Source organism: Falco cherrug, chromosome 3, assembly GCF_023634085.1.
Source record: "Falco cherrug isolate bFalChe1 chromosome 3, bFalChe1.pri, whole genome shotgun sequence".
Taxonomy (NCBI): Eukaryota; Metazoa; Chordata; class Aves; order Falconiformes; family Falconidae; genus Falco; species Falco cherrug.
The window spans coordinates 106,959,343-106,971,249 of NC_073699.1; the positions used below are offsets into that span (position 1 = coordinate 106,959,343).

At 51.1% G+C, this 11,907-nt stretch overlaps 2 protein-coding genes across 3 annotated transcripts; one reads left to right on the top strand and one right to left on the bottom strand.

Moving 5' to 3' along the window:
- The first annotated feature begins 1,717 nt into the window (after positions 1-1,717).
- Positions 1,718-8,930, top strand: LRRC47 (leucine rich repeat containing 47). The gene is made up of 7 exons (XM_055704792.1): positions 1,718-2,366; positions 2,446-2,892; positions 3,652-3,768; positions 5,029-5,144; positions 6,033-6,135; positions 6,564-6,653; positions 7,551-8,930. The coding sequence occupies exons 1-7, from the start codon at positions 1,734-1,736 to the stop codon at positions 7,788-7,790; spliced, it is 1,746 nt and encodes a 581-aa protein (XP_055560767.1). The 5' UTR covers positions 1,718-1,733; the 3' UTR covers positions 7,791-8,930.
- A 151-nt stretch (positions 8,931-9,081) lies between these two features.
- CCDC27 (coiled-coil domain containing 27) lies at positions 9,082-11,858 on the bottom strand. 2 transcript variants are annotated; one of them, XM_014278781.3, is made up of 6 exons: positions 11,644-11,858; positions 10,967-11,097; positions 10,751-10,825; positions 10,256-10,468; positions 9,554-9,658; positions 9,082-9,439 (listed from the first exon to the last, which is right to left on the bottom strand). In XM_014278781.3, exons 1-6 carry the CDS (start codon positions 11,810-11,812, stop codon positions 9,368-9,370), a joined length of 765 nt encoding a protein of 254 aa, XP_014134256.2. In that variant the 5' UTR covers positions 11,813-11,858; the 3' UTR covers positions 9,082-9,367. The 2 variants fall into 2 exon arrangements, with proteins under 2 accessions (XP_014134256.2, XP_055560772.1); XM_055704797.1 differs by having other exon boundaries at positions 9,082-9,658.
- Between the last annotated feature and the right edge of the window lie 49 nt (positions 11,859-11,907).

Sequence of the window (11,907 nt, forward strand, 5' to 3'; positions counted from 1 at the left end):
TGTAATTAAAATAACCAGTTACATCCTGCACGTAGCAGGATACGTGCTTTCTATTTTACATTATGGGACAAGCTTTTTAGACATGTTTTTTAAAAGAAAAATAAAAATTAACACATGATTTAAAAAACAAAACCACCAAGCCAAAACAAACAAAAATCCCCCAAACATTGTTAATTACAGCGAGGGGTCGTATTTCCTGGTGCTGACTGATCTGAGTAGCAGAAGAGCTGGGGGCTATGCGAGACACTTACAGTCCTTCTCTTTGCAGGCGTTTTCCCATGGGTAGCACTGGTTTCCCACGCTGGTGCCCGAGGATGCTCTCCTGCTGCCCCATGCCTGGGCTGCCCGTCTCCCCCATAGTCACTGGGGCCAGAGTGGGCTCCGGAGCTGCTTTTCTCATTGCTCCATCGCAGCGCGGGGCAGTTCCGCCTTAGGGACCCACGCACTGACTCTCCGCAGCTTTTTCACTGCAAGACGTTGTCCTGTAGGAGATTCCTGCCTCTTCCCTCTCCTCACCACACACCTCACTTCCCGAAGGAGCAGGAATTGTGTGCAAGAGAAGTGCATGGCCAGAGCCTTTTGTCAAAAAGGACCTTTCCTTTAAAAGGAAAATGCATAGGCTTCAGCACAGCACGTTGCCTCTTAAGGGCTTTGCAAGTTTTTTTCACATCCAGAACAGCTCTTAAGCCAATGTTTTAAATAAATAGTTTAAATATTTCAGTATGAAACATTCACTGAGATTGTTGGGTATCTTTGGAGTTTTTAAAAAAAGCACTTCTAAAGTGAGATATAAAGGTAATAATAGCAACTCCAATGGTACAGATGGGAAAGGACTTGAGAAAGTGGAGGCGGTTTTAGGATGTGGGAGGACCTTCTTTGAGCGTAACTACCCCCGCTGATTTGTCAAGGACGATTTCACAGGGCTGCTCCCTTTCGCTTAACGAACAACCTGTGTTTTCTGCGGCGGCAAAACAAACAGCAGCGTGAAAAGCAGGGGGAGGTTTGCTCCTGTGCCACCAAGTCTCCAGCGAAATATTCCGGAGCCAAAACGCCGCACGGCCGCGGGGCTGGCTCACGGCAGGAGATCCCCGAAGCGTTGGGCTGGGAACTTCCATCGGCAGCGACGGGAGATGGTTAACGAAGCCCAGCCCGCGGGCCCCGCCCCGGGGGCTCCTCTCCAGCCGGATCCCTCGCTCCCCGCCGTGCCGGGCTGTCAGCCCCGCTGTCTCCATCCCCGCCGCCTGCCGGGAGGGCCGGTGGGGCTGCTCGGGTTGCGGCTGACGCGGTTCCGACGCCCCGGGTGAGCTGGGGAGGTGCGTGACCCCGCAGCGGTCAGCGCTGCCAGGGGACCGGCGGCCGCTGTGGAACGCGGCGTTATTCTCCTTGCGCTGCTCCGCGAGCGAGGCCGGGCGGTACCGCGGAGGCTCCGGGCTCTTTGCGCAGCGGCCGGGGGGGGGGAGGGCGGGGGGCCTGGGCGGGCCGGGCGCAGTCCCGGGGGCGGGGCGGGGGGCGGCGGGGCCGGGGCGGGGCGGCCCGGGCGCAGTCCCGGGGGCGGGGCGGGTGCGGCGGGGCGGGTGCGGCGGGGCCGGGGCGGGGCGGGCCGGGCGCAGTCCCGGGGGCGGGGCGGGGGCGGCGGGGCCGGGGCGGGGCGGGCCGGGCGCAGTCCAGGGGGCGGGGCGGGTGCGGCGGGGCGGTCCTTCCCGCCGTGTAGGGGGCGGGCGCAGCGCGGCGCCATGGCGGCGGCTTGGCCGGAGCTGGAGGCGGCGGCGCGGGAGCGGCGGCGGGAGCTGGCGCTGGCGGGCGCGGCGGTGGCCGAGCGGGTGGCGGCGGGCGGCGGGCGGCTGCCGGCGGAGCTGCTGGCGCTGCCGCTGCTGCAGGCGCTGGAGCTGAGCGGGTGCGCGGCGCTGCGGGAGCTGGGCCCGGGGCTGGCCGCCGCCCTGCCCGCCCTGCACACGCTGGTGCTGCGCGGCAACGCGCTGGGCCCCGCCGGGCTGGGCGCGGGGCTGGGCGGGCCGCTGCCGGCCCTCCGCCTGCTCGACCTCTCGGGCAACGGGCTGGAGGCGCTGCCCGCCGCGTTGGGCGGCGCGGGGGGAGCCCCGGCGGGCGCCCCGGCCTTCCCGCAGCTGCGCAGCCTCAACCTGAGCGGCAACCGGCTGCGGGAGCTGGGCCCGGGGCTGGCCTGTGCCGCGCCGCAGCTGCAGGCGCTGCTGCTGGCCGGGAACCGCCTGCGGGTGCTGCCCGGCGCGCTGCTGCCCGCGGCCGGCGCCGTCCCGGGCGGGCCCTTCCCGCTCCTCAGCCGCCTGGAGGCGGCCGACAACGAGCTGGCGGAGCTGGGCGCCGACATCGCGGCCCTGCCGGCCCTCAAGGTGGGAGCGGGCCCGCCGCCCCCCGCCCGCCCCCCGCCGCCGCCGCCCCGCTGACCGCCCCGTCCGTGTCCCCTTCCAGAGCCTGGATGTGGCCAACAACCAGCTGAGGGAGCTGCCCGCCGCGCTGGCCGACTGCCCCCGCCTGAAGGAGGCCAACTTCAGGGGCAACCCGCTGAGGGACAAGCGGCTGGAGAAGATGGTCAACGGCTGCCAGACCAAGGCCATCCTGGAGTACCTGCGGGCTGGGGGCCGCGGGAAGGGCAAGGCCGAGAGCGCCAGGGAGGAGGCCAGGAAGAAGAAGAGGGAGAAGCACCAGAAGAAGGACGGCGGGGACGGGGAGCAGGACGAGCCGGAGGAGGTAGCCAAGCTGCTGGTGAAGGTCCTGCACGTCTCTGACAACCCGGCGCCCTTGGTGGTCAAGGCGAGCTCGGGCATCAAAGACGTTCGGCCCTTCATCGTCTGCTGCGTGCTGAAGGGAGTGAACTTAAAGCCGGGAAACGCTCTGAAGAGGTTCCTGTCTGTGCAGGTAACTGCTGCGGTCTTGTGTTACGTGTTCGCGACGAGAACGGTGCTGGCAGAGTTGGAAATAGACCGTTCTAGGCTCCTTCCAGCGGATGAGTTTCTGAAATTTGGGCGGGCTCTTCCCCTGGCTGGTGGGGAGGGTCCCCACGGCTGGTGGTGCGGAGCTGGGCCCCAGCGTGCCGCCTGGCCGGTCCTGAAAAAGCAACGCTGGTTTTCCTGAAGAACCTGATAGGAGCTGGGATGTTACTGTGAGAGGGCGGCAAACACATGCACGTTTGCGTTGCCTCTGTAACGACAGCTTGTCAGTGCTGCAGAACCTGTTGACAGCTAATACTAAACCCACGCTGCGTTAGAAGTGCCCTGGTTTGGCTCCGGTTCCTTGCCCTCTGCTAAAACACCCGCCCGGCCTTCCAGTGGAGGTCCCCGAGCCACGGGCTCGCCGCTGGCGTGCGGGTCCATTAGATGGCAGGCGTTACCTGCTTTCTGATCCCAAGGCTCTTGTGTTTGTGATTTTCTGATTCAAAACTGTTTTATCTCCCAGTCAAGAAATACGTCATGTGTTATGCTTCGCTGTCTTTGCGTTTGGGTTGTAATTCAGACAGATTTGTTTCGCGGGTGAAGAGGAGGTCTCCATTTGGTGCAAAAGGGTTACTCGACTGGCTGGTAAAGCTACAAATGGGAAATACAGCATAATCTGAACCCGAGGAGGAAGATACCATGTTGATGTTTCTGATGTATTTTGATGGCATTCTTTATGTTTTAGACTAAACTGCACGAAGACATCTGTGAAAAGAGGACAGCAGCCACGATTGCCACCCATGACTTGCAGTTGATCAAAGGTCCTCTGATATATGACGTTCAGCCTCCTGATAAACTGAAGGTAGGGCCATGGCATTGGTGGGCCTTTCTGCTTTTTTCCTTTTGTTTTCTGGAGCTGTACAGAACAGAAAGAATTTTTTTCTTACCCATAGATCCTAGAAAACTAATTCCAAGAACGTTAATTTAGAAGCTGTACTCATTTTCTTGTTATCCTGCTGTAACAAAGCCTGCTTGAACAAGCCTCACAGAGCTACCTAGTATTACTCCAGCACCAGTTCAGAGTGCGTCTGCCCGAGAACTGAAGAGTAATCAGGGAAAGCAGATGCAGATTTTTTTTTTTCCCCCCCTCTAAAAGCATTCTGATCTCATTTAACATGTGCCTCTGCTTAGGGTGACTGAGGTATTGGTGTTTCAGTGTTGATCTTTTCTCCTGTGTTGCGGTGTCACCACCTCGGTGTTCCCCGGAGGTCCGTATGTGTTAGGATGTGCCTGGAGTGTCACAGAGCAAAGCGGGTGCCCCTTTGTGTGAGCACGTCTCGGGTGGCAGCAGCCTTCGAGGTAACCTAATCAAAATGCATTCAGGTTCTGTTGGTTTACCCGGTCTTGAGTTGTCTCTGTTGCTGCTTTCAAAGAGGGAGGGACGCCCACCCATCCCCCCCCCCCCCAAGCTCGCAGTGCATTTTTGTGACGAGCTCTTAGATGGTACCTGTCACTTCAATCCAGAATATAAAAACAATACTTAAAATTCATTATCCTTATTTATGTAGGCCTGTTTCGCTGTGTCGGTTAGTACACTGCCTCCAGAACTGATCTCGCTGAAGGACCGAACAGTTGGAATACTCTGACCCTTTGGGGCTGACCTAATGTTTTTGTTGCATTCTGCTCTCTAGACATGTTGTGTTTGTAACTGCTCTGTGCACGTGGCCTGATCCTCAGGAACAAATTCTTCCTTTTCCTGATGGCTTACAGACCCTTTCCTTCATGGCTTCTGTTAGGAGACAGCAGGTTTTCACATTATTCAGTAAGTAATGATAGTAAAGGAACTGGCTAAGAAAACAGTCCACGCCTAGTTTAGTACCCATGAATGAGCCTGTTCTTCACGTGGATGTTGTAGCTCACACAAAGGTTTAAACTCTGTGTGGTCATACTGGTCTCTGTGAATAGAAAGTGTTTTTCTGTGCTGAAAGAAGCATTAGCATAGAAGAAGCATGTAGAAGCATACAGCAGTATGGTTTTAATTATTGACTCGCTTACAGGAGAGTTTTAATAACCTTGGTGTTCGAGTCGCTCTGAAATTGAAATGTTTTCTTGTATGGTGTAGATAATGCCCCTGGGTCGAAAGGAGATCAAGGCAAAGGATCTTCTCCGTCAGCTGCAGTTAGAAGCTGAGGAGCAGAGGAAACAGAAGAAGCGTCAGAATGTTTCTGGACTGCACAAGTCAGTATACTCATCTTTTATGTTTTTATTCATGTGAATTTTGGTAACTCATATGCCTTTGGAAAAACAGCACTGAAGAAAATGTGCTCAAATGTATCATGAAGCATGTTCTGTAATGGTGGTGGGCTGACAAACCCAGCACGAGCTTCCAGGAGTTAGGATGAGAAACACTGAGCTGAACTTAACGGATAAAGAGTGACCTGGAGTGAAACAAGGGTGATGAGTGTCTTATATCTAGCTGCATCAAGAGTAAATTCTTGTCATACGAATTATTCTTAGATGTGACGGATAATATTTAGAATAACAAGTAGAAGGGGAACGAAGAGGAATGAAGTGTATGTTGTGTACATGCAGTAAACAAAGCAAATCAGAGGTGCAGTAGATCTGCATGTAGTAACAGATGAACTAGGAAGCGGGGTGCAGCGCCGCCCTGTTCCATTTACTGCTCGTGCAGAGATCCTCGCCCATATCCATCTCTCGTACAGCTTGGAGAAATCTGCCAAGTACGTGATGGGAGAACTGTGTATTGGTGGGTAAGAGGGAAAATAAGGCTGTCTGGAAGAACCAGGCAGCGGACTCTGGTACTCCTGTTTGAGCACTGGATCTCTGAGAGCACTAGGAGCATGTCTATCTGTTTTGACAGAGTGGAGATTGAAATGCGAGTTACTTCGTGGTTCTAGCCCATCACTTCCTGCAGCCGGTGGCTTTCTTCAGCCTTACTGCCGTGATACAGTTTTACTGAATTTTGTTGCTCTTGACTTCTGGTTTTGCTGCATGGTAGATGAGGAGCACACTCTTTCGGTTTTGTCGCTATTTTCTGCTGTTGTGTCCAGCTGCTGTTTCAGTTGCCCACTTTTTGCTTTTTTTTTTTTTTTTTTTTCTTGGCAGGTATCTCCAGTTACTGGATGGCAAAGATAACTACCCGTGTCTTGTGGACGCCGAAGGCGTTGTGATTTCTTTCCCTCCAATAACCAACAGTGAGAAAACAAAGGTACTCCTTGTTAGTGGAAGTACGTTAATCAGAATTAAACAGTGTTTCTTTCTGTTGAGAGATACTTACCTCCAGATTCAAAGATAGGCACAGTTCTGTGAAACTTGTGATTGCATGCGAAATACAAATCTTCAAAGCCTGCATCTTGTCTGCTAGACTGTCAGATTGGGATGGATCTTGGAGTGACATTTTTACCTTTGTAAATCTGTTGAGGTCCAGCAAGCTGTTCCAAAGGCATCAGCCTGCCTCTGCAGATAAGGCTTTATTGAAGGGCTGGAATATGTTTTTGATTCATAAAGAAAGGCAGCGCTTTGCCTCTGGTCAAATTGAGTTGGCCTGTCATTCAGTTTGTGTATTGAAATGTTGCCAAGTGACTGTGGGTGAGTAGCTCTGGCTCCTTACTTGCTTTTCCTGTGAAATTCTCACAGATTAGAAAGGACACCCGTGATCTATTCCTGGAGGTGACAAGCGATACCAGTTTGCAGATATGTAAAGATGTTATGGACATGCTAATTCTGGTAAGTAGTTCAGGAAAATAATCCCTCTGTCTTGGTGTGCTTCTTAGCAAAATGTTTAATTGCTCATGTGTATTGAGAAGTTCCCTCCCCCTCAGTTACTCTTTGTTCTTGCTGTATTGCAAAAGGCTTTTATATTATTGTATCCCGACCCTCAAAGCTCACCAGGGTAAATAATGTTGTGTTATCACAACTGGAAACTTATGGTTATACTCTGAACACCTTTGCCCTGTTAGCAATCTTATGGCTTCAGTTGTTGCCAATAAATTCCTTTAGGGAGAATTCTCACCTCAGCCTGCCTGACAGTGAGCTTGCTTGGTCCTGTCATTGTTGCAGAATTACCTTTCAGATACTGTATTAGCAGCAGGACAGTCTCATTAAATGCCATTCAACATATTTTTATTTTCAGTAAAGCTTCCTCACTGAAAAAGATAAAACCTGCCATATGGCAAGTGCAGGATAGCATGCCGTCAGATACTTTGCAAGATACATGTGTCTTTTCCTGTCCGGTTAACATACCCCTTAGAACACCTTGGTGAAGGCTTAACTGGTTTGTGTAGTTGACACAAGGTAGTAACAGAGAGAATTTCAGATGTGCTAAGAGTGGTGATCCCACAGCAGGCTGTCGGTGCTCAGAATTTTGTGCTTTGACAAAGCCTGAGTTCTGTGTTAAACATAAAAAATTAAACTGCTGAGAGGAGCAGAACCTCCTGGAGAGCACACCAGTGATCACATCAAAAGCCCTTTTGGTTTCCTAAAGGATTCTAACCCACTGAAGAATGTTTTCATGGAGAAGTTCCCCCGGAGGCTGGCAAGATCCACACCTTGGAAGCAACTTGGAGTTGCTGTGAGGCCTCAGCCGCAGAATTAATCTTCTTTTCTGTATTTTGCTTTTAACAGAAAATTGCAGAACTGAACAGATTTACCTTGGAAAATAAGGAAGACTCTGGCTCGGATAACGAATCTGATCCTCTTTGTGGACCAGTGAATTTGAACCCCAGCCAAAATGTACAGCCGATGAATTTTCCGTTGGTAGTGGAGCAGGTTCGAGTGGTGGACACAGATGGGAACTTGAAAGTACTTTATCCTTCAAAAACTGACCTAACCACAGTTTCTTCTCTTCTGACTGTAACACGTTAGCAGCTATCAAAGCTCAGAAAATTATTCCATTTTCTTCTTCTATTTTTTTTTTCCCCATATTCAACAATGCAAGTTGTGCGCAGTGAGTTGGTTTGGTTATTTTAAAGAAAAGATGCAGTACATCCTGCCTGGGTATGTAAAAACTTGAAAGTTTGATCAAGCTACAGCAAGACGTATTGCATTCTTTTAGCCTTAATAGAAAGTCATCAGTATTCTGAGTAAGTAGGGAGAACAGCATCTTCAAATGTGAACTTAAAAGGCAGAGAAGGTATTGGAAGTCAGAAGGAATTAACTTGTAGAGAAAATCATGACAATGTCCTAGTGGTTATGAGTATAGTCATATTTTCCTGCAAGGTCACTATTGCTTCCTGGTACGTTTCAGCTGAGTTACGATTTTGGCAGCTAAACAGAGAAATCCAGTAGGTGACAGCAGTGAAACGAAGACAGCTTGCAAAACTACTTTGCTGACATCTTACTCTGCATAATTTTATCTTTATATCTGGAGTAATTGTGAGAATTCAGTTGCTGTGAGAACTTGAGGATTAAAGTGATGGGGTTTGTGTTCGGAGATAAACACAACTTCCATTTTTAAGTGGAGCCAGTTGAGTTGGCTGTAGGGGTTTTTATGTCCAGTGCATTTTCATGCCATCATCCATCCTAGTGGAAATACCAGTTGTAGTGACTTTGTTGTGTACATGTTGCGTTACCGTTGATCGAGCACTGAATTTATTCTTGCTCGTGAAGTGCAGCTCCATTCAGAGGGCTAATGCAGCCTTACGTTGACACTACTAAAGCTCCAGGTCTCCCTAGAATACAAGCACACTTGCCCAGAAAGACCCTCCTGGAGGGTCTTTCACACTCCCTTTCTGTCACACTCCCTCATGAATAGCGTTGGGGACACCTTCCAAAAGACAACTAGTTTGAGCACTTCTAATTTTGGTGATCTGTGGGTGACTTTTACATCCAGGCTACTACCTGTATGCATACAGGTAAGCTGTAAGCCAGGGTGACCTACAGATGGACTTTTTTTCTGTTAAAAATGATACAGAGCTCTGACTGAACTTCTAGCTACTGTGTCAAATACATCCATGTGTTGGGACTTGCATATTGAATGGAAAAATAAAACGGTTCTTGCAGTCATCTGTCACTGTCACTTGTTTTGGCATCGGTGAAATTTCCAGCCATGTAACTATACCAACTTGCCAAAGCAGCTACTATATACTGCAAAAATGGTGACGTAATGCTTTCTAGCTGCTTGGAGCCAAGCAGTCCTTAGTACTGCTTCAAGCTTCCCTGTGAACTTGAATGTTTCTACGTACCAATGATTTACAGTGAATTGTGCTCTAAGTCAGTTTAAACAATTAAAGAATTAGATATTCCAGTGGAACTTTATTTTAGTAAAAGGGTTTTAATTTGTTAGTAAGTCACCATCTCAAAGCCAAGGAGCAGGGGCCTGAAGTTGGTGATGTATTCTCACCAGGCTGTTGGGGCTGCCTCTCAGGTGTTACAAGGCGCCACGTTGCAGGACTTCTCCTTCCCTTAGCGCTGGCAGGCAATGAAGTAGACGTGTTGACGCTTTAGAGTGGTGGGACCTTGATGCCTTCCTGTTTCAGCATCTGATAGAACTCCATCCGTTCATTAATGATTTTCTGAAAATTAGGGGTGTGTAAAGAGGTGGAAATGCATTAGGTGGAAAGCAGTACTGCAGAGTGTTCTCTTACCTCATCAGTCCCTTGCCAGCTGCCAGAAGCAGAGCCACATACCTGCATTGCCTCCAGCACCTCCTCATCCGTGAGCTCTGCCTGGGGAGGCTGGATGCCTGCTGTACTGAATGTAGCCTGAATTATTTTGCTTCGGTATCTTTCAGACTTTTGAAAAAAAAAAAAGGAAAGTAGGTATGTTTAGTCTTTATATGCAACTCTTTGGATTTAGGGATTCCACTGTGGGAGAGAGTACTAGTGAGTGACGAAATGGAAAGGCTGTTTATGTGGAATTACAGGTAGTTTGGGTAGGCTTCACTGCAACTGCTGAGATAACGATGGGTGGACAGAGTCCCTTACCCAGGTACTGGGCTCAGCACTTGCTACCAGGCACGTATGCCTGCAGGAACTGGCTTTAGGGTGACACCTGTTAACTCTGAATCTGAAAAGATATGAGAAGTCTGGTGAGGTACCTGTTCTGAACTCTAGTTTCTCAAGGGCTTCTGGTATTTGAGGCCTGTTTGCTTTGTAAGTGACAGAAGAGCTGCATGCCAAAAAGCTGGGAAGCAAATGGACTGAGTTTCCTGCTACTCTGGCCACAAAGGGAAGCTGGGCCCTGAGAGCAAAGGGCTGCATTGCCCTGGTGCATCTCCCACTGTGCTCCTGCCCAAGAACGTCTCTAAGCTTTCAGATTCTATGCTCGAAACGGTTGAAGTGTCTCCCATGATGGAAGGAGGTGTCTGAAGCGAAGGCAGCTACGCTTACCCTGCTGGTGATGCGCTGCAGTGCCACTTGAGTTTGCAGCAACCTGTGCTGCAGTGTCTCAGCTTCCCTCTGGATCGCCTCTTGGGCCTGTTGCTGCTTGCGAATGTGGTGTTGGTTGGTCAGAAGCTCTGCCTGCAGGTCGCGGACTGTCCCCTGTAACTCACTGATCAGCTTGTTCTGCTTGGCCACTTCGGATTCTTGTTCTGTAACAGCCTGAAGGAATATGTAAATCAAGCCATTACCGTGAGGAAGAAAGTGAGCAGGCTTGGCCGCCTCTTCCCAGTATCAGGTCCAAACGCTTCTTGGATTTCCTGGGCAGAGTCTACAGACTAACAACCTTGCCAGTACTGGTAACTGTTATTACTTGGCATTTTCTCTAAAACTGCTGGATTGAGTAGGAATTTTTTTAATGTGGTGAACTCCCCCAGGCCTAAACCAAGCACAACTAAGCAGCTAATATAAGAATTTGCTATAGCGGCTTTGTACCAAATTTACCTGTAGAAGGCTGCAGTTCTCCTTCTCTATCATCAACATCAGTTCTTCATGTTTCTGTTCGGTCAGGCTGCAAAACTTAAAAAGTATTTTACACCTCAGTTTTGCAGTTCGCAGGTGCACCTCCTGTCTTATGAGACAGGGAACTGCTGCAGACAGCCCGAATTCCCTGCCGCCACTCTCCCCAGGCTGATGGGCACCATGTTCCCAGGGCAGTACCTTGGCAGACATGGCTTGGAGCTGATTTTCTTGCTTTCTGAGCTTCTTTTGGAGCGTTTCCTTTTCAGATTGGATTTTCCGAAGCTGGGATTCTTGGATCTCCAGTTGTCTTTGCAGGGAAGAGATGGTACCTGTCAAGTTGGAATACTGCTGTTAAGCAAACAAAATGCCTGTCAAAAGCTTCACGGCTCCTTTTTTCAGGTAAGCATAAGCAGAGCTGCTGTTGTAACCGGCTGAGTATAGGCTGTGTGTGGGGTTAATGCTGCAGCTGCGGTGATGCTGGTTGATAATGCATTTTGTACTATGGTAGGTACAAAGCTAACTTCAGCGTGTGAGGTAGAAGCTACTTTGAGGACCGCTAGAGCTGGTAGCAAGCAAAGGTTTGTTGAAATGCTACCAGGTGCCCCAGAATCAAGCACTCGGGGGTATGTGTGTGTGTGTCTGTCTGTCTGTCTGTCTCCCTCCCTGCTGGGTTTTCTCATGCGCTTTGCTTCCAGGGGAAGAGAGAAAGTGGTTTCACGGCAAGTGGCATTTCAGCCTCACTCTTAAGGTCCACTCGAAAAGCAAGAGGGTTTGCACCCACGAGAGCTTGACATAGAATTTTTTCGAGGCAACAGGAGCAGAACCACAAGAATAGGAGCTCGGTGGCTGGGTAAGGTGTTCTCTGGACGCGGTACCTGCGGCCACGCTGCACTCATGCTTCGCTTTGCACAGTTCCTGCCACAGCTCTGGGTCGGCTGCCGCCCTCTCGGGGGGCTCGGCAGCCCCCACCTGCCCCTGCGATGGGGCCTGGGCCTGGCGGAGACCCTCACCGGGGGCTGCTGCGGCTGCGCCCCCGCCCTCCATCCCCGCGCCGGGAGGGGAGAGCGACACCCGAGAGGTGGGCTGGGCGCGGGGGGCGCCTTGCGGGGGGCCGGGGGTGCACTGGGAGGGGGGGGGGG

Excerpts from the sequence above, each read along its gene's own strand:
- LRRC47 (XM_055704792.1), top strand. The coding sequence starts at position 1,734 with ATGGCGGCGGCTTGGCCGGAGCTGGAGGCGGCGGCGCGGGAGCGGCGG. Across the intron at positions 2,893-3,651 it reads AGAGGTTCCTGTCTGTGCAG|ACTAAACTGCACGAAGACAT; the intron begins GTAACTGCTGCG and ends TTTATGTTTTAG. Across the intron at positions 6,654-7,550 it reads TTATGGACATGCTAATTCTG|AAAATTGCAGAACTGAACAG; the intron begins GTAAGTAGTTCA and ends TGCTTTTAACAG.
- CCDC27 (XM_055704797.1), bottom strand. The coding sequence starts at position 11,812 with ATGGAGGGCGGGGGCGCAGCCGCAGCAGCCCCCGGTGAGGGTCTCCGC. Across the intron at positions 10,469-10,750 it reads AGAACTGCAGCCTTCTACAG|GCTGTTACAGAACAAGAATC; the intron begins GTAAATTTGGTA and ends ATATTCCTTCAG. Across the intron at positions 9,659-10,255 it reads TGCAGCGCATCACCAGCAGG|TCTGAAAGATACCGAAGCAA; the intron begins GTAAGCGTAGCT and ends TTTTTTCAAAAG.